At 39.3% G+C, this 22,253-nt stretch overlaps 1 protein-coding gene across 2 annotated transcripts; it reads left to right on the top strand.

The window, feature by feature from the left end:
- The first annotated feature begins 610 nt into the window (after positions 1–610).
- GPR37 (G protein-coupled receptor 37) lies at positions 611–21,424 on the top strand. Of its 2 annotated transcripts, none has more exons than XM_005550656.5 (2): positions 611–2,680; positions 19,637–21,424. In XM_005550656.5, the coding sequence occupies exons 1-2, from the start codon at positions 1,658–1,660 to the stop codon at positions 20,453–20,455; spliced, it is 1,842 nt and encodes a 613-aa protein (XP_005550713.2). In that variant the 5' UTR covers positions 611–1,657; the 3' UTR covers positions 20,456–21,424. The 2 variants fall into 2 exon arrangements, with proteins under 2 accessions (XP_005550713.2, XP_073892003.1); XM_074035902.1 differs by lacking the exon at positions 19,637–21,424 and adding an exon at positions 6,954–7,413.
- Positions 21,425–22,253: the final 829 nt, after the last annotated feature.

Below are 22,253 nucleotides of genomic sequence, written 5' to 3'. Positions count from 1 at the left end.
AGTCCTTTTCCACTACTTCATCAAATACAACTACCTCACTATGCTCTGGGTGGTAGGAAGTAACCCTGGTAGGATGCTTCCTAACTCAGTGTTAAAGGTAATGGTGCATCCTGAGCATTCTCCCTCTGCATCCCAATCCTGGAACTGGTAATTCCCTATGACTGACACCTCTGAGCTCCCATTCTCTCATATCTCACTCTAGAGACCACCTGAGGAGATAAGGTTTCACCTTCTTACTCCCCGCAGACTCCCCTCCCCCGGCCACCCCTCCCCCGTCCCCCCACCCCCTAGAGCTGAGACCTGGGCATGCGCATCAGCCGCGACAGATTGGAGGGGACCCTGCTGCTCTCTCCCGTGCTACCCTCTTCCCTTCCCTCCCCTGACCCCTCTCATATTCCGGTTCCCACCCCCACCCTCCACTCCCGCCCCGCACCCGCCCCCAGCCCGGGCTCGGGGACCTGTTAGGCTGGTTTCGACATCTGGGGAATTAACCTGTCCCGCCCATCCCTAGCCTCGAGCCGCGCAGGCTCCGCGCCTCCGCCCTTGTTCCCTCCCAGCTCCTCGGAGTGGAAGCCGCTACAAATGGCTTGAATGAAACGTGTGTGGGTTTAGTGAGTGGTGAACCACCAGGGGATCCCGTCTCCCCACAAACCAGTATCTCTCCGAGAAGGAGGCGAAGGAGTGGGAGGAGGCAACAAGCGAAGAGTCGAGCTTCGCGGGCGCGCGCAGCGACTGGAGCGCGAGGGCGAAGCCGGGCCACCTCCCCTTCCCGGCCGCGCACTGCCTGGCCCGCGGCGGTTCCAGGCACCACCCTCCCCGCCCCGGCTGCGCCCGCTGTGGCAGTGACTAGCTCCCGCGGCCAGCGGCACTGTCCACCGACGGGCAGGGGCCCTCTTCTCTCCCTTCTCCCCACGATTTCCTTCTCTGCGGCGGCACGCCGTCCAGCAGCCCGCTTCGCCCCGTCGTCAACTTTGAGCTGGAGGAGAAGCAACTTTGGCAGTGGCCGCAGGGTTGGAATCCCGCTTCTTCTCGGCAGCAGTAGGCTCTCAAGTCGCTGGGGTTCGGTGGGGCAAGAGTTTCGCCGGCGCATCAGCTCTGCTTCCGACTGTTTGCAACCTGTTTCCAGCGAGCTGGGAGCGGGGTTGTGACTGCCAGTCGTCTGGGGGAGGGGGACTTGTTTTTCTTTTCCTCTAGAGACCTCGGCTTGCAACTGGATAAAACACTGTCGAAAGGATGTAAATAGGCAGAGCAACTGTTACCAAGAAGGCCACCACCCCCACCCAAAGGCAGTGAGGAGTGTGGGGCTTCGTCCGGGCTCCCCCGAGTCTCAACACAATCAACAGTCAGGTGTTGATTGCAACTTTTCAAGGTCGGTCACCGGGGGTAGCCTATTCCCTCTACGAACCTTGGAGGGCACACCTCGCTGGGACTGAATTTGGCTGAGAAATGCACAAGATGCCAAACGAGGAAGGATTGTATTGGGCGTGTGTGTGACCCCCAAGACCCTTCTTCCGCTATCCCCGTAATCTCCGGTTCCCCGCTACCCGGGCGGGGGTGGGTATGTGACATGTGCCTAACTCTCAGCAGCAACTTCGGCAGCAGGTGTCGATCCTAACTAAGCAGGAGCTGCGGCTGCCGGGTGTGCCCTCACCAAGCCATGCGAGCCCCGGGCGCGCTTCTCGCCCGCATGTCGCGGCTACTGCTTCTGTTACTGCTCAAGGTGTCTGCTTCTTCTGCCCTCGGGTTCGCCCCTGCGTCCAGGAACGAAACTTGTCTGGGGGAGAACTGTTCACCTACAGTGATCCAGCGCCGCGTCAGGGACGTCTGGGGACCAGGAAATTCTGCAAGAGACGTTCTGCGAGCCCGAGCACCCAGGGAGGAGCAGGGGGCAGCGGTGCTTGCGGCGCCCTCCTGGGACCTGCCAGCTGCCCCGGGCCGTGAACCGGCTGCAGGCAGAAGGGCGGAGGCGTCGGCAGCTGGACCCCCGGGACCTCCAACCAGGGCACCTGGCCCCTGGAGGTGGAAAGGTGCTCGGGGTCAGGAGCCTCCTGAAAGTTTGGGGAGAGGGAGCCCCACGGCCCTCCAGCTCTTCCTTCAGATCTCAGAGGAGGAAGAGAAGGGTCCCAGAGGCGCTGGCATTTCCGGGCGCAGCCAGGAGCAGAGTGTGAAGACAGTGCCCGGAGCTAACGATCTTTTTTACTGGCCAAGGAGAGCCGGGAAACTCCAAGGTTCCCACCACAAGCCCCCACCCAAGACGGCCAATGGACCGGCGGGGCACGAAGGGCGGACAATTGCACTCCCGGGCCGGGCGCTGGCCCAGAATGGGTCCTTGGGTGAAGGAATCCATGAGCCTGGGGGTCCCCGCCGGGGAAACAGCACAAACCGGCGCGTGAGACTGAAGAACCCCTTCTACCCGCTGACCCAGGAGTCCTATGGAGCCTACGCGGTCATGTGTCTGTCCGTGGTGATCTTCGGGACCGGCATCATTGGCAACCTGGCGGTGATGTGCATCGTCTGTCACAACTACTACATGCGGAGCATCTCCAACTCCCTCTTGGCCAACCTGGCCTTCTGGGACTTTCTCATTATCTTCTTCTGCCTTCCACTGGTCATCTTCCACGAGCTGACCAAGAAGTGGCTGCTGGAGGACTTCTCCTGCAAGATCGTGCCCTATATAGAGGTAATGCCTTCCAGGGGGGTCTCAAGCTATTGGCTTTATCTGTTTTCGGAATTATGGCATCAGAGAACTGCTGCTGGATGCAACTACCTAGCTGAACACCTTTCCTTTTTATCTGGGGCCCTCTTTCATTTCTCTTTTCAATCATTTATGCATGTATATATGTACAAAAAGAGGCAGTTTTGCGAAATCAAATTCATCTGCTCCTGTGCTGTAAAAAAAAAATGATGATCTCACAATATACAGAATTGTTTTGTGTATAAATCTATCTCCCTGAATATGGTGTTATGCATATTTCTGATTTGGCACTTGTCAGAGATTTTAGGGTTAAATGAATGGCCAGCCTACGGTTGTCATCATCACAGCCTACAAGAAAAAAAAAAAAAAAAAATCATTAGCATTTATTTACTAGTTATCTAGTGCTTCAATGTGACTTTTCCCCCAAGAAGATTATTGCATTTGTTTCTTAAACACCAAAGTTGGAATAATATTTTATTGAAAGAAAGAAAGAAAGAAAATTATGTTTCTTTGTGAGTTGGCCTAATTATGTATTAATAACCTTTCAAATTAGTTTAAGTGTCTGGCTGTCTTCCATGCTATCCCATCTAAATTCTTAAAGTCATTTCTTGTTTCTTTCTTTTCCCATCTTGGTTTCTTAATTTTATTTTTGTGTGTTTGCGTGAACTTAAGCAAAGATAAGACTTTGGCCACAATTTGTTTAACATTCTCAAAGTTATGCATTTGTCATTTGTTATAGGTGGAAAGATTGGCTATTTTAAGGGATTGACCCTAAGACTAGAAAATTTCTTGAGAAGAAGGGGGCACATCTAGTTTCCAAACTTTGGAAACAAAAATCATTTTGAGTGAAATTGAGTGTTTCATCCTACAGCTAGTGTCCTGGCCCACTATTGTGGTAGGTGGAATTTGCTCTTTATATGGCCTCTCTTTAAACACCAGCTCTTGGAAGGGGCCCAACTGTTTTGCTGCCAGTTGTGTTTTTAGCCAGCTGGCCCTTGATTTTCTCCATTCAGACTGTCCATTTCATTTATGGAAGCAGAAGAAGGGAAACTGTAAATATTCCACAGCCCCTGATCCTGTCTGGCACCAGGGCCTGTGACACTATGTTCAACATTGTTCCAGGCCTAAAGCTGGGGGATAAGTAAACAGAAAACAGTACCTACTTAGACGGACCAAAGCTGGAGACAGTAAATAAGACCCTCTGTTATCCTGACAGGGATCAGGTGCAGGATCATTCCATGACTATGAAATCAGCTGTTGCTACTTTAGTGGCATCCATGAGTTCTCCTGTTGCCAAGCTTGGCGTATCTCTGAAACATCTACTTTGTTTGGTAGACAGTTCATTTTTGAATTGTGAAGGAGGCAGTTGAACTCATGTTAGAGAATACGTGTCTATTTAACAAACTGCCTCTTCAAGGTCAGTTTCAAATTTCTTTTTTTTTTTTTTATCAGAAGAAATCGACTTATGCAAAAAAAAGACAAAAGATAAAGCGGACAAGAGAGGTACCTCAATGACAGAGAAGTCTATTGGTTTATCTCACTGGAAATGTACTGGACATGTAGAAATCTGTATACATTAGAGGAAAAACAGTAGGACAGAAAAAAGAAATTAGGGAAAGAAAAAAAAAATCAAAGTTCTTGAAAGAACACCTTAAAAGAATATCAAATTCAGGAAAGAATATAAAGACTTTGGTTAATTTAATGAGATATAAGCATTTTGAGCAATGGCATTTATTATGTATGTATTTTAATTTTCTTTTTCCATAATTCTGAGTTTTTATGAATGTAATACTTTCATTTGTATTTCACTTTTTAATTTAATTAGTTCCTCAAGAGTGCTTTGTTTTTTACCTCTTATTATTAGTAAAATCGTCTACTTTCTGTATTTTTGCTTAATTTTTCCCCATGCGAATAGCTTTCTCTATTTTTCAGTTATTAGTGCTAGCGTTTACTTTTCTTAGAGAATCAAAGGCTTAAAAAATTCACTCATTTGTTTATATTTTTTAAATTAGAGTATAATATACATTTTTACTGTTAAAATAGTGAGTGAAAATTTTAATATATAGTGTTTCTATATTTCTACCTAATCCTTATTACTCTGAAATAATTTTATAATGTTTTATATAAATAATTATTGGACAATATTGCTGGCTTCATAATTCCTGATTACTGAGAGCAAGAACTACAGCCCAAATGTCAAAATAAAAGTGTGTCTCCAGGAGGCACTGATGTTTTCACAAAAGTAAGAGGTATTTAGGGTCTCTCGTATGTTGGGTTCCTGCAAAAACAGGCCCTGAGATGTAGATTTATTGGGGCATCAAGTTTATTGGATTGTGCTCTCAGGTTCAACACCTATTAGGGAAGGAAGAAAGCAGGATTGGGCAAAGGGAGAAGTTGAACTGTGATGCAGTTGCCACAAAGACCTCAGCTGACACCATTAGGAGCTTTAGGGCTGGGATGGCCATGCAGCCATATCCTAAATCGGGGCAAGAGGGCTCAGCCTTTACATCTCTTTATGGACCAGTCATTAGATGTAAGGCATTGGATGCAAGACTGCTTCCAGGTTGGGGTATAACCTTGAGTTGGGTGGATCTCTTTGGTCAAGGGCAATTCCTAGAAAGGGATGCAGCTAAGCACTGTCAACCAATAGCCCCAACAGCTGGAGGAATCAGTGCTTCAATTCTTGAAGGTCTTTGGAGGGAGCTATCTGGGTGGAAAACCACAGCATCCACTACAGTGGCTTTTTTTTTTTTTTTTTTTTTTTTTTTTTTGAGACAGAGTCTTCCTCTGTCTCCAGCCTGGAGTGCAGTGGCACGATCTCAGCTCACTGCAGCCTCTGCCTCCCCAGTTTAAGCTATTCTGCCTAAGCCTCCCGAGTAACTGGGACTACAGGTGCGTGTCACCATGCCTGGCTAATTTTATTTTTTTTTGTATTTTTAGTAGAGACGGGGTTTTACCATGTTGGCCAGGATGGTCTTGATCTCTCGACCTTGTGATCTGCCCACCTCTGCCTCCCAAAGTTCTGGGATTACAGGCGTCAGCCATGGTGCCCGGCCTACGGTAGCTTTTGAACAGTCATGTTAAATCAGACATAGATAATGTTCTAATCCAACTCCCTCATTTTAAAGATGAAATTTGAAGCTCCGAGACTATCCTAAACATATATACCTAGTCAGTAGCCACCAGACCCTTGGTCTCAATGCTTCATGTTTATATTTGCTGATTAGACAAACATGTATGAAGCACAAGCTTTATCCAGTGAGTGTTTTCCTTTCTGCTCTTTGGCATCTGAAACATTTTTTCTTTTTTTTTTATCCATGACACAGGAAAAAATAAAAACCTGTAAACATCATTTGTTATATAATGAAATGTATAGATTCTTTTGTTCTTAGGTTTCATCCTGTTTCTCAGTAATTTCTGCAGTAAGTTCTGCAGTTGATAGTTAATTAAAAATTTTAAAATTGCAATAATCTGAGACAACTATGCTTTTTAATGAGCCTAGCAAGATTACTTTAATGACCAAAAAGTTATATGGGTTACATTTTATGTTCTTAAAATCATGAAGTATGTTAGATTGGTGAAGGACATTACAAATATATTACATTCGTTCAAACTTTCTCCAAATCCCCTTCCAAAATTTTGCCTCTGACCTCAAGATTTTTAAAAATTGTTTGACATCTTGTCTCCTTTCATATTTCTAAATTTTGTCTTTCCTTCACTTGTTACTTTCTTATACTAATTTATTTCTTGGCTATTTTTCCTTTTTTAAAAAACTATGTATAATACATTCTTATTGATTTATGATGTAACATTTACCATTTTCCAGTAATATGTGTAACCTTTTCCAGTGTTTTTATTTTAAAATTTTTCATAATTTTAAATTGTATTCTCAATTGATTATGATTGATTTTTACAATTTTTCTCTCCTAGCTTCTCTTTTGCTTTATTTTTCTTTTCTACCACAGTTCTTTCTCCTCTACAGCTTGAGTATTAGCATAATCTGAAGGGAATCATGGAATTTGGGGGGAGATTTGGGTTTTGTAGAAAAATAGGAGATATTTCTTAAGTAAAAACTATACTCTTTGTAATTTGCATTCAACTCCTCTTTCTATTTTAATTTGTTGGCCTAAAGCTTGAGGATAGCACCCAGCTTCCAAGGTCTATTGTGAGAAAGGAAGTTTTATGATGTTTAATATCGCTGTGAGTGAGAATGTTCTGGGAACTGTTGTAGTTGATGACTTTCCCTTTTCTATTCCAGGATTATGACATATTTATGGCCTAGTAATAAATCTCATAAAGACCAAGGACAAATGAAATGGTAGGAGAAGCCGGATAGGAGAGAAGAAAATTTGGATAGATGATGGCCATCCTCCTAGACACATCATTTTGAAGTGGTTTATTACATAGTCACAAGAAAAAAACTATACTCAAAACAAAAGTTGTATATGTAGTATGCTTTTATGTATATTGGGGGAGGTGGAGATATGTGTGAGTGTGGATTGCAATAGGAGAATGGCAGAGGAGTTCCCTACCATACCTACCATTCACTTAGGAATCTAACAAGTGTTTAACACAAAATAATTTGGGCCAGGTGTGGTGGCACACCCCTGTAATCCCAGCACTTTGGGAGGCCTATGCAGGGAGATTGCTTAAGCCCAGAAGTTCAAGATAAGCCTGGCCAACATGGCAAAACCCCATCTTTACAAAAAATACAAAAATTAGTGGGATGTGGTGGTGCATGCCTATAGTCCCAATCATTCAGGAGGCTGGGGTGGGAGGATTGCTGGAACCCTGGAGGTTGAAGCTGCAGTGATCCATGATCATGCCACTGCATTCCAGCTTAGTTGACAGAGTGGGACCCTGTCTCAAAAAAAAAAAAAAAAAAAAAATTCAAATAATTCAGACATCGAATATGGCAACTGGAATGAATCTTTGCTCATTATTTAATGGAAGTCAGAATCAAGGTATCATCTGACCCAGATCCCAGATAACAGATTAAGGTCTGTTTGTACATTAATTGGAGGTTTTGAATGATTGAGATTCTCTTTAGTTTAAAGAACTCACACCTCCATGGTGTGTTGTAGAGCAGAAGGCTTCAAATAATTATAATGAGATAACCCCAGATCTAACTGTATTTTTATTTTACTGGGATACAAAATTCCTGCACAGAGGTGGAGGGAGAATAAAGGGAACATGTCTTACCATGGCCTCTGGTCTGGGGATAATTTGTGACAAGTCTAGAATATTTTCTAATGAGAGGAACCAGCTTCTCCAATGACTTTAGAAATACTGGCTTTAAATTGAGTGGAATAAATGGCTCTTTCATTGTCTTAGGTTGTAGCTAGCACTGACAAGTAAGAAAGGAAGGGTGTTTGGAGGTTGAAGATGATAGCGCCATACACCTATCCAATTCTACACAGATTTCCCTAGAACGCCTGCATTCAAGTAATAGAACATTTATCATGGCATATGGTAAATTTTCTTTGAGAGGTGGATTAGCCATTAGGTATTCTGCTGGACTTTTAAGTGGAAGCATACTGTTCTATGAGCAATTTTAAATTTACTAATAGTATTCTTAGGGAAAATGTACTCAATATATGAGAATGGTGCTGAACAAGTATTTTATGATTTCCCATTAATCTTTTAGTAATCATTTTGTATATTATCATGCAAATGAAAATATTTAGCTGATGACTCTAACAGGAAGAAAAGTGATTCTTAGAGTGTGTTTTTATTTATAACTTCACTTCTGAATGATGTATGGTGAAGTTAACTGAATTTGGATCTTACACAAGAAAGGAAAGCTTTATAGTATTCAAATAAGAAATCCAAATAGTTTCCTTAGCCATTGATTGTAATGAGAGCGTGTCCTTTTCTAAAGCTGGTCAATGAAGTATAAATAGGAAAATTGATTTATTTTACTTCCCTTCTGTAGATATTGTCTGGCATTCAGCTTTTAAGGATTATATATAAAACAGCAGCACCCAATAACTGATTAAAGAGCAATTTGAATACTTTATTATTTTCTGTAATCCTTTTACATAGATGTCATCATTCATTCATTTGTTCACCATCCATTAATTTATCAAATGTTTACCCGGTTTTTCTTGTATGCGAGGTACTATGTCAGGAGTGGGAAGGAGAAGGCAGTAGAGGAAGAGGGAGAAAGGTTTCCAAAGATGAATATCAGAGACGAACCACTGCCGTTAAAATTACAGAAAAGTAAAGTAATGTTCTACACCATGATGAATATTATAGTAGAGGTTTGAACAAAGCATCGTGGAAGCTCAGAAATGGCACTGAATTGGGTCAGGTCACAGTTGTACTTATTATGACTGGAGATGGAGAAATTAAAGGGAAAACTGCTCCCTCTAATTCTTTTCAATTATATTCTTACTATTGATCTTCATAAATGCCCATACAACCTAGATCCATGATGAAAAGTTATAAATATAAAAATCTTTTAATTCTTGCTTTTTTGTTTTCTTTAGCTTTCCCAGGATAGAAAGCCCATAATAAAAATTGGCAAAACAATTCAGCAGATAGTTCAGTACTAGAAATTTCTTTTAAAATAGGAATTTGTGCCAGTGCCTAGGATAACTATCTCTGCATTACAGTTAGTCCTTATTAGCTATAAGGACACTAAATAAGTCAAAAATAAACATTTTACTTAAATGCATGGCTTATTTGGCAATGTAATAACAGTATATTAAATTTAGTTCTTCTGAAACTATCAAAACATATACAAATTGTTTAATTTGACTTTAGAGAACCTAAGAAAGAAGATGGACAAGGGGGATACTTTAGACTCCATTGTGGAGTTGAGGAAAGGGGAGCATGATGAATGGATTTCCTCAAAATTAGATTCATCTCTCAAGCACATAATCAGAGTGAAGATTTATTGTGAGCTCCTGAGGGCTTCCAAGGTATCCTGTTATGTCAGCAAAGTATCCTTCCACAGAGACAAGGAAGAAAATAGGTCTGCAGAAGTAAAACAGATACAAGCTTTTGAGTTTACGGAAGGCTGAGTGGGTGAGGGTCTACCTTTGCTTTCATACTTAGGCTGCGTGGACCTTGATACAGTTTTTACACCTTTAATGGCATTCATCTTATGTGCTGCAACCTGAGTTAACGGTATCCCATTGGAAGCACATGGACCTGTGTCTGGGATGTAGATTGTGGGAGAGGTATGGGAAGGCAGCTATGCAGTGCAGTTTGTCTCTGCCTTTACACTTCTGCTCCATCCTCCAGGGATGCGCCTGTCATTTCACTTCCCAAGAATTGACCTGCCAAGGTCCAATAATGAACTCAACCTTGTTGCCAAGACTAACTCCTAAATATTTCAGAGTGGAGTTGAGAATGGGATTGCTGCAGCCTCAAATATGGAGGGTCTTTTTTTATTTGCAAAGTAAGTGTAGATACTTTTCATAAAACTTCCATTCAGGATATGATCACTGTGCCAGTCTTGTTCTTGAGACAGAATACTTTCCATTTGTAAATTTGTGATAGTTTTCAGTGTTATCTGTACACTTGGATGGTTCGTAACATTCATTAATGGGGCCAGGGTCATTGATTTGATCCCTGCCTAGAATGAGACATTCTCATTAGGTCTGTGACTCTACTCAGGGATGTTACTTTTTAATTTTTTTTCAAAGTAGCCCCTTCCTCATCAACTCCCGTCTTCAGGGCCTATCTTTACTATTGTCTCCCTAGTTCAAATCCTTTTTATATAGGAAAAGCATCTGATAAGCCAATTCGCATCAGGATATGTGATTTAAAAATAACCGCCTTTTATAAGAAGATTGCATCAAGAAAGAAACTTCCTTAACAGACTACCAATGGTGAAATTTTGGTTAAAAGCAGATAAATTTTGTCCTAAAATAGGATTTTTCAATTTTATTAAAATCTTGATGAACTAAATACAAATAATCTTGTTTTTAGTTTGAATTCACAATCATGCAAATCAATGTCATTAGCCAGAAAGGGAAATATGTAAAAATGTGTTACTACTTTTTGGAAACTTATCAGAACCCCAAGGTAAACAACTGACATTCCAAGTCACTTTAAGATTGATTAGGAACATCATAATAATACCAAAGATTGAAAACTGGACTGTGGGCTTGGGGGAAAATATTACATTTTGAAATGATTTTGTAATTACTGAGAATAAACATGGAATCTTTAGAATCTAATATAGATGGTTTATATCTTAAGACAAAATGATGCTAATCTTGCTCCATTTACATTTTTATTTTAATAAACACCTGACAGATTGATAGGAATTATAATATGTTAGACAGGTTGTAGTTAAATGAATTTTTTTAACCCATATAAGGAATGTACTGTGCTATAGATGTGATAATTGGTAAGAAACCTTAATTCAAGATAGGACTATAAAGGGAAAGAGGATTTATGGAATCAAGACAAGTTTTGGGAGAATATGTTGATTTTTAAATAGTCTTAAATGGTTTTTAAAATAAGTAAAGCATGGTATCAAGCTTAGACAAAAGAAAAGAAGGTAGAGAATGAGGCAGTAATGACAGTTGATAGTTGATGCTTTCAAAATATTTTTCCCCCCCAGCATTGGGAATCACATACAAATGGAATAGTCTGAGTATATTAGAAATAAATGGTTATTTATTATATGTGGGCATATCAGACTAAATATCAGTTTACAAGGATAAGAAGCCTTCCCTTTGACTGTGGAAGAGTGGCTGCCAGAATTCTGTTTCATTCCAGAGAGTGCACAAGCAGTGTGTGCACACATGTAAGGGATGGGGAAAGTCTCTCCTCTGTTTTTGGTTTAGAAATACTAATCTAAGTGTGTCACTGCCACAGTATCATGATCTGCATACACTCCAAAATGAAGACCTTTTGGAAAAGGTCATCTTATTCAGAGCAGTCTGATAAACAGTGGCTCTGATAAACGTGCTCCCCAACTCGTGCTCAAAAAAGTATCTCCCATGGGAAGCTGCCCTGAAATGCTGCAAGGACAAGGATAATGGAAAAATGCAAGAAGAAGCCAAAGACATACAAGCTCCAGCCATTTAGAGGCTCTACCCTGTGCTCATCCTGCTCTTTTCCTGACTGGTTGTTAGGCCTGTAACCACTGACATAATAGGTTATCATTCACGACCCTAATGAATGGGTTTTCATAACAATAATGCCCTTGTTTTGAGGGTTACTTGTAAACAAAGGACAGCACATAAATAGATGTACTTAAATATTTTTTATGTAAACTATAAGCCAGGCTAGAATGCAGTTAACAAGACCTTGGTTAGAAATTTTCCTATTTTATAAAAATCAGTGTATTCTAGTCACTTCACTGTACTTGAGCATGTAGATTCAATTTCATAGGATGGAAATTTTGCTTAGAAGGACACTCTTTTGTTTTTTCTTTCCCCATCAGTGTTATCACTGATTTGTACCAGAAAGTTTGGTGAAAGACACAATTTACTTTATGACTTGTATTTTATGGGCTCTGTGTTGTCTATTTCACATCTTACTCTCATTTCTAATCTTTTTTTTTTTTTTTTTTTTTTTTTTTTACTTGTCTGCAGTAAGCTTCTGAGAAATGCAGCAATAGCTAAGACAGGATCTCTGTAGATTACTGTTTTTCGTAAAGCATCCATGGGCTCTTTCTTCATATCATTTTGAATGAACAGACATTTAAGCACAAAGTGGCAATGGCAGCCCAGGTTCCTCAGGTCCTGATAGTCGCTTTAAATAAGACTTGAGCAGTGGGACAAATGAAATCTAGTTATATGTTGACTTATAAAGTATGCTTTATACCTTTTATTAAGTATCTTGCCTTATACGTTTCTTTCTGTTTGTACTTTTTTTTTTTTTTTTTTTTTTAACAGAAACCTAGGGAAACATGGGAATTAAAATTACTGGAAAGAGCAATACACTTTTTCTTATTTTATCAAGAGATAGTTTCACTCTGAATGTTTCCCCAAAGTCATTGTTGTCATATAACTTACTGACTGGGTTAATTTCTCATCAGCGGTATAAAGTAGCTGTCTTAAGTTGGACAGCATAGGTGCTGAACCAAAATTTGGAACTCATGATCTCATAAATACAAGTTTAACAGAGGGACAAAATATTTGAAAGCTGAGGTATATTTATGGTTCTCATAACTACCAAGTTGGGTTTCTCTAAATTCAGTCTTGCCAGTGGTGGTAAGGGACTAGATGAGGACCCGTATCATTTCCATGCAGGTGATTGTATTTGTACTCCTTCATTATCCTAACCAAACTACCTGTTTTTTGTTGGTTTCTTTCTGTAACAAAATTTAAAAGGTAACTCAAGAAACCATTCACAAAACCTTCCATTATATTTTCAAAATCCTCCATACTTTATAGGTTTCTTTTTTCACTTTGCAGTAGGCTCTCATAGTGTATCCTATCAGCATCCACAAATAAGGGGAGAAATACATATTACCTTGCTCCTTCTTAAGAAGACTGAGGCAAGGAAAAGATGGGGACTCATCTGTCAGGGTATTGAATGTCACTTGAATATTGAACATCTGGAATGTCGCTTGAAATATCTGGATCATTAAATTGAGCCAATTGCACTTTGACTGTAATTGGGAATAAGCCTTTTTAGATGACTTCAAACTGGAGTTTTGTTAGAGTTAGAAAAACATTCAAAATATAGAATATAATAAAATTATTTTATGAGTGATTTAAGCCCTTAGTATTCATTCTCCAGTATCTTATAAATCTCCAAATGAGCAAATATTGTAATAGCATAAATTTTACCTCTAAAATTATATCATTGTAAGAGAAAATTTATCTATTTGTTATCTCTATATTATCATATAAGAAAAAACTTAAGAAACCCATCCAAACTTTAAATGATTTATTTAATGATTTTCTAAATGACTAAAGTAACATATAAAGCTAATGGCAATCATTCCTGGGCTATTTTTTTTTTTTTCCTACACGGGAGCAAACTTTTACAACTTTATAAGAGTTACTGTGTATGTCAAGAGCAACAAAGAGTACATTTAGACATGAATTTCAGGTGGTCTTCAAGTTCTCTTTCCTTTTTGTACCATCCTTCTATTGCACGGATTTAAATAGATACTTCGGTTAAAATACAAATCATTACTGTACTGCGTTGTTAATAAACAGTCAAACTGACAATCCCAAAGTTATCCTAGTCTAATAGACTAAGTGGGACATAGATGATATTTGCAAAGATTTAGATCACGTCTCTTGAAATGCAAGTATTTATCAGGAGATGTTTTACAATTTGGTCAGCCTGTAAAGCTAGTTAGACATCTGTAGCAATTTCCCTAAGAGATATTGTGAAATTATGTTTGTCTTCCAATCTTGTTAAACTAGTGATTCTCAACTGCAGTCTCCAGGCATACATGGGTATATCCCAGATCAAGGGGAGTCACAGCAAGCATGCCAGAAACTGTTAGTGAATCCTCTCTGCCTAGTAGACTGTAATGAGTCATTCCATATATAAAGCAACTTGCTGGCTGCATGGTAGCAGGTGGGAGATAGTCAAGAAATTCTGTCATGGATTCCAAACCTTTTGAGGATAAAATACCTGCTATATTCATCATTGTTCCCAGCAGCAGCTACAGTATATTTTGTAGGTGCTCTCTCTTTCTCTCTTAAAGACAAGACACACACATATAGCATTGTGCTAATGCAGTGGTCTCTTTGCTAGTAATACAGTGTTCAATAAAGGCATAATGATACTAAAATTGGGACACTTTAGGGGTGATCAAGAAGAATGACCCTAAACCCCTTCCTTTGGCATCCAGAGCCTCACTGCTCCACATGTGGACTGGGTGGGAGCTGAAGGAGCTTTATTGCTGTTACTCTGGGACACAAAGAAGCGCAGAACATTGTTGTTTGAAAGATCTTAGAGTTGTTTATTTTGATTCCTTTGCCATCTCTGTATTCTAATGCCAATCCTCTCAAAATGCTCAATATCGTATTTTCACCAATAGTTAAAATTGTGTTTCTAAGTTTCCTCTGATCTTGAAATTCTCAAAGTTAATACTCTTGTCTATGAAAAGTGTTTACAGTTCTGCTTTAGTTGCTGTTAATTATTCCTCCCATTGCAGTTTAATTAATAAGAGATTGCATCTTACTCATTCAGTCTCTCAGGATGTTGCTTCAAAGAACTACCCATCTAAGCCAATGCTTAACAGCTTTACTCCCAAGAGCATATTTCATGGTGATATTGAATTTTAGCAATCAGATGTGGGCATTAAATGCAGAAGATCTGGCGTTCATGGTGCAGTTTTATAATTGCACATAATTGCACTATTCATCTTGGTAGAATTTTTAATAAGCTGTATGTAAACAAGTATATTTCAAAATTGTGATAGAAATCTTTTCATGTTGCTCCAACATCTAGGAATTTTAATTACATGGATAGATTTCATGTTTGGGTAAGCAGAAATTAGAACGCCACTCATTATTCGTATGATTTTTATCAATTAATTTCTGAGATGTGCAGTTAATTCTTTACACATGTTTAAAGCCTCCTATAAATAATTCGGAAAAGTACAGACGGGGCCTGTGTACATTTCTTGCTCTTTCACACCCTAAAATATAGTACATAAGTGAATTTACAGAAAAAAGATCTGAAATGATATCACTGCAGGAAGTGGCAGCAGACGAGAGTAGATGTCTAGGACTGGCATTTGGGCTGCAGTTGCTCTTGGCAACTGCGTCCCAAGTGCTGGCTACATTCGGAGCAGGGCTACTTTCTTCATTGGCACCTTCAGCAACTTTCACTGTTGCTCTTGTGACCTTTCTGGACTGTTGACCCTGTTGCAGCTGGATCCTAACTGCAGAGAGTACCATCAGAGAAAAGTTCAATTTGAAAACAGGAGCCTGGATATAGGAGCTTTTTGAAATTTGTATATGAAATCTGGGGATGATTCCTTAATTCATGATTTATGAAAAAGACTACAAATCATGTATGTTTGAGCTTTTGACTTGGTACTAACGCTTTTGGGAATATGAAGAATTGAGCATCCTCAGATAAAACAAGTGTAGAATTCCTGACGATAAGTTGGAACACATGTAAATCTTGCTTAACATTTGTCCTGGCTTTTGTTATCTTATGAGATTGAAGGTAAAGGACCTGGAAAAACATTGTTTTGCTTTCTTAGGCAGTTAACGTCTTCTAATTAAGAGCGGATGTGCAGCACAGCTTCTGATACCTAAGGAGTTGGTAATCTAACACACCCATCTTAATACATGTCCACCCACACACATTTGCCATTACCTTTCATTAAAGACTGTAACTTCCTGGAGTTAGGTATGCAGTTACTAGCATTTGTGATAATTGATCCATATTTTTTCAATCTGTAGATTTAAAACTAGGGAGATTAATAGAGAAGATGCTATCTTTTGTGCATTCTGTGTTCTTAGCAAGTAATGATAGAAAACCACCAAGCAAACAGATGTTCTGAGCCCCTAACAGATTGCCTCTCCTCAGAGTCTCCAGTATTTTTATGTTAGTGAACTTTCCTTTTAATAGAAATCCTATTCATGATTTCAGAAGGATGCATAGCATAAACTTTGGTAGCTTTGTTTATGTGGACTCACTTGGGCTATAAAGTGACGGGGAAGCATGCACACAGATTTGCCTTAGTGAAGATGGCACGAAAGACTTGACGAGGGTTTCTGATAGTTGAAGAAGTTTTGTTTGTTTTGTTTTGTTTTTAACAGACCTAAGAGAAATGAATCAAAACATTTGAAAAACTGGTATACAAATGTCGTTTCAAAAATCTATAAATTAATGTACTGTAATTTCTACGTGATACTGTTTGATACAGAAGTTTAGAAAGTGGCCAGCCATTCTTAGATGTCTTCAAGTGTGGCAATTGCTGACATTTTATTTTATTTTATTTTATTTTTAATTTATTATTATTATTTTTTTTTGAGACGGAGTCTCGCTCTGTAGCCCAGGCTGGAGTGCAGTGGCCGGATCTCAGCTCACTGCAAGCTCCGCCTCCCGGGTTCACGCCATTCTCCGGCCTCAGCCTCCCGAGTAGCTGGGACTACAGGCGCCCGCCACCTCGCCCGGCTAGTTTTTTGTATTTCTTAGTAGAGACGGGGTTTCACCGTGTTATCCAGGATGGTCTCGATCTCCTGACCTAGTGATCCGCCCGTCTCGGCCTCCCAAAGTGCTGGGATTACAGGCTTGAGCCACCGCGCCCGGCAATTGCTGACATTTTAAAACATAATCATAAGACAGTTGTACAATGTGGACTTCAATTTTAGAATTATTCTGTGCCTCCAGCATAGATGCAAAACAAATTTTCATCAATGTGAACAATTTTTAGTTTGAAAGTTAATTATTAAAAGGTGAAAGTGGAGTTTTTTTTTTTTTTTTTCAGTTGAAGTCATATTAGGTTGATGTTAACCTTAAAAGTTTGGAGAATAAGAATTGTGGTGATAAGTCCAGTCATGCCTCTTTATCTGCACTGATCTAGAGCTTTGCTAGCCACATTTTTTTCATTTTTGCTTTTAATATAGTTAACATCTCATTATACCTCATTTTCAGACTGTCTCCACTAATAGTTATGAGAGTAGTCAGGGCGTACATACAATGTCCTTATTTTCCGTATTAGAACTAGTAGACACCGTCTGATATGTAGCGTACAAGGAGAAAATATTTGACATTGGAACTGTCGAAATCCACAAGGCAACTTGCCATAGCTCTGGGGAGAGTGACAGCTTGAATGTAGTAGATAAACAACTAATGTTTTGAGTACTAAAACTGTATGACAAATGGTTCCCCTTTTGTCAACATCATCCCTTTGACTTTTAAAAAATTAGATGTTAACATTATACTTACATTTCCCCTGCCCCTTTGCCAGGGAATGGCCTATATCATGCTGCTTAAACCTTCCTACCAACAGGCAGGGGAGAGCAAATGCATATATTCGAGTTGTCTGGGGTGTAGACCAAAGCATTCCATCCACCCAGGGAGTTTTCTTTTAGTCTCATATTTTATCTGAAACCTTATTGACATTTTACCTTTTACTCCTTGTTCTTGTTTGAATGCATAGATAATGACTACACTTATTATATATTAAATTACTTCAATTTTCCCCCAAATATTGAAGTGGCTTTAATATTGCCAGGTGATTGCTGTGTTCATGTTGTAACTTTGAGAACCATCGTCCCCATCTTGGTTGACTATGATGTGCTTGAGGGAAGTCACTGCTTCTTGTAGCTTTCTATTTTCTCGACACCAAGCATAGTGCTCGGCATGGAGTTGATATCAATAAATGGATGCTTGTGTTGGATATGTATCTGTTTGCCCCATTTGAGTACATGTACAATGCTTAATACATGTTTTATAAGTAAATGAAATGATAGCATGCTTACATTAAGAACATGTGTTTATATTCCTGGAAAGCCTCCATGTGAAAAAAAATAGGTACATATTTTTGGTTCTTAACCTTTAAATGTTGACTTTTTTAGATGTCTGGACCATATGCTTACAAGAACAGTGCCTTTTTGAAGACAGTTTTTCATTTGGTTATTGTCAAAGAGTTTTCTGCTCCAAAATTTTCCTGTGTTTGAGATATCTAGACATTCTTTTTGGCTACTTTCTGCATATTTTCCTGTATTTTTACAGGTTCTATTTTCTTTGATTTTCTGAAGTATCTCCTATTTCTTTAAATTTGATATACATACCTATTTTATGATAAATATATTTTTTATGTCTGATTCTGTATCTCTGGCATATAAATTCATAGTGGCTAATTGTCTCTTGCATATTGTGACTTTTGATTTTGTGAACCTGTGTCCCTTGAATTTTAACTATAGGATTTTTTGAGGTCTGGTTTTAAAGTACATTCTTCCAGAGAGGATTTGTTTGATTTTTACCAGGTGCCTGGGATTATTTTAAATTGTATTTTGGGTTTTCTGAGCCACATAGATCCTGGAAATTCTGATCCTAACACCATGTAAGTTCAGGCTCCTGGTTAGAATTTGCCATTTTTTGCCTCCTTTCCCCCCAGTTCATCCAGACCCAAATCCTGTCATATAGGCAGATTTCTTCATTATCTCCTTACACCTCTTAAGATGTCAGCATTTGAGGAGTTCCAAATTCACAGGGAGTCTTTGACCCAATCCCCACCCACATTGGCCCCAGCTCTGTTTCCTGCCCCTGTGTACCTGGGCATCTTGCCCCATTTTTCTAGCTAAAACTAACTTGAAGCCCTCACCAGGACGGGCAGGTGCCCCTAAGGTAAACAGGCAGCATGAACAGGGAGGAGTCTCTGGCCTGTTTGAAATTTGTTTCCTTTTTGATTTTGGCCTCTGGCGAATTTCCCTTTCTTGTTTTCTGTAAGTGTATGCCTTTGAAGATAATACTGTCATACTTTATTTTGCATTTAGGAAAAATTGGAGGAGCCCTCTCATCATTTAGTCCATCGGAGACAATAAACTCTTTGGTATTTGCTGTGTGTAAGGCACACTACTGACCCTCACACTGGAAAACATGAGAATCCTGGTCAGCAATGAAAATGGGAATTTCTGCACTACCCTGACTCCTTATCTAGCTCTCCTAGTGGCAGACACTTTCGTGGTGAATAAGATTTTTAGTGTATCTGGGTTCTTATCTATAATAAAAAGGGATTGGACTAGCTGATCTTTATGGATCCTTCCAGTCCTAAATGTTTTGCACTCTATGACCCTCAACCCACTACAGTTTGTTTTCTATTTTTATGCTTACAATGATTCAGCTGATGTCCTGAGCCCAGTTACCCATGCCTCATTCTGGAAAACTGTTCTCTCTCTCTTATTTTTATTTATTTATCTTTTTTTTTTTTTTTTTTTTTTTTTTTTTTTTTTTTACGGTTTTGCCAGTCTGCATTTATTCCCTAGTGCTTTGATCTTTCAGGGGACACTGGGAATAAATGTCTTCTCTGTTCCCCCACAGGTCGCTTCTCTGGGAGTCACCACTTTCACCTTATGTGCTCTGTGCATAGACCGTTTCCGTGCTGCCACCAACGTACAGATGTACTATGAAATGATCGAAAACTGTTCCTCAACAACTGCCAAACTGGCTGTCATATGGGTGGGAGCTCTACTGTTAGCACTTCCAGAAGTTGTTCTCCGCCAGCTGAGCAAGGAGGATTTGGGGTTTAGTGGCCGAGCTCCAGCAGAAAGGTGCATTATTAAGATCTCTCCTGATTTACCGGACACCATCTATGTTCTAGCCCTCACCTACGACAGTGCGAGACTCTGGTGGTATTTTGGCTGTTACTTTTGTTTGCCCACACTTTTCACCATCACCTGCTCTCTAGTGACTGCGAGGAAAATCCGCAAAGCAGAGAAAGCCTGTACCCGAGGGAATAAGCGGCAGATTCAACTAGAGAGCCAGATGAACTGTACGGTAGTGGCACTGACCATTTTATATGGATTTTGCATTATTCCTGAAAATATCTGCAACATTGTTACTGCCTACATGGCTACAGGGGTTTCGCAGCAGACAATGGACCTCCTAAATATCATCAGCCAGTTCCTTTTGTTCTTTAAGTCCTGTGTCACCCCAGTCCTCCTTTTCTGTCTCTGCAAACCCTTCAGTCGGGCCTTCATGGAGTGCTGCTGCTGTTGCTGTGAGGAATGCATTCAGAAGTCTTCAACGGTGACCAGTGATGACAATGACAACGAGTACACCACAGAACTCGAACTCTCGCCTTTCAGTACCATACGCCGTGAAATGTCCACTTTTGCTTCTGTCGGAACTCATTGCTGAAGGACGGTACTTGGTTGGGTCAGATTTATTTGTTTGATTTTCATATCCCGTGAAAGTTTTTAATTCATATTTTTCCTTACAGGGAAAAATGCAAAAAAGAAACAATAAAGAAAGAAATATTAACTACTGTAGAACTGATTTTGCAAATTAATATTTGTGCTTTGAAAAAAAGTTTCTATTTAGTTATTTAAGAAGAATGAGAAGGCCAATAGTTTTAGATCATTTTATCTGGTATGGTGCTAATATTTTATTTGAAAAAAGTTACTGCAACTTAACTTAAAATTGCTAACGTTTTTTCTTCTTTTAAAAATACAATTATTGTATATTGATTATAGCCATGTGATTTTGTAGGTTATTTTATATTTGAGTTGTGATTGAAAGTATGTTGTATAAGGTATTGTGAGATGATTTGTACTTGGAAACATTCACAAAGTAGCACCAAATAAATTACACTTTATTCTTTAATGTCATTGTCAATCTACTTTTAACCAATATTCAATAAATCTTCTAATTGCCTTAAAGATACAATTACTGGTTCCATGCACAATTTAAAACTGGCCTTACTGTTTTATAACCTATTTTCTTTTAAGGCAGGTAATCATTATGTCATAAAGAAGTTTTTCTAATAGCAGTATTTTATATGCATGATTCATAAAACTATGTTGTATGTTAAAACAAAGCTGTATTTTTAATATTCAGGTATAGATGTCAAGTTACTTCTGAATACTTATAAAATATGAATAAATAGCAGAGTAGGAAGAAAGTTTATTTTTTAAAAAATTTGCCTTTGAACTAGCACATAGAGCTACAGGTTTTCCCTTGAGGAATTCTGGGCAGAATCAAGAGTTTTAAAATGCAGTTGTCATCTGATTGCCTCTGAACACTGACCTTTGAAGCTTTGTGAATCCTACGTATAGCACTCTGAATTCTAATTTTTCTCCTTTTGAAAAATAAACTTGATGAAATCTATACAACTTAATTTCTTTAAGTGCAATGAAAGTATAGGAGTGGAATAATAAAATATATATTTTTATTAGAACATTCAAATACTACCTTTAACTTGATACTTCATAAACTCTGAATAAAAACCTAACCTCCTCCAATGGGAATATTTGAATCCCCTCTTTTGCCTCTTCGGGAGTTTGAAGTGCAACAATTGTGTAGGATGCTTGCTGTGTGGGAACATGTCTAACTCAGATGGCAGAGGCCATGACCTAGTGACACAGTCATATTTAAAAGCTACCAGAGAAGAGATGTGTAGTTGAATGCTTTTGTCTTCAGAAAAATCTTATTTTAGGGGAAGCCAGTTTTCTTGCTGGGAAAACGTATTTTCTGCTTGTTGATTTCTGTTCTACTCAGCACAAGTAAGTCAGTATTCCTTTTTCCAAATTATAACGTGATGTTATTTAAAAATCATTAAAGAGATTGGTGCAGGTGAAACTCGAGTTAACTAAATGGGAATGTTCAGGCTATCTCCTTTTTCCCCGTCCAATACTTTTCAAAGGGATTTCCCCCTCCATTGTGTGTATCCTGTGGGATCTGCAGGAGAATTAAAACAAGGCACCCTTGTCTTCTTATAGATCCCTGTAATACATCTTTGGAAAATTTCTCAAGAGGACATCTGAGTTAGGTTTTGGTTGCTGAGCAGGTCAGCAGTTGTGATTCCATAGTCTCTCTCTTGTCAGTCACTTTTATAAATCAAGGAACAATAGAGCATGTCATGTAGAAAAGATTCCATCCTATTACCTGAGTAACGAAAGGTAAGTAGGTCACAGCCTCAGACCTTACAAAATCAGGT

This window comes from Macaca fascicularis, chromosome 3 (genome assembly GCF_037993035.2).
Source record: "Macaca fascicularis isolate 582-1 chromosome 3, T2T-MFA8v1.1".
Classification (NCBI taxonomy): Eukaryota; Metazoa; Chordata; class Mammalia; order Primates; family Cercopithecidae; genus Macaca; species Macaca fascicularis.
This window is presented reverse-complemented; position numbering and strand designations above follow the sequence as displayed.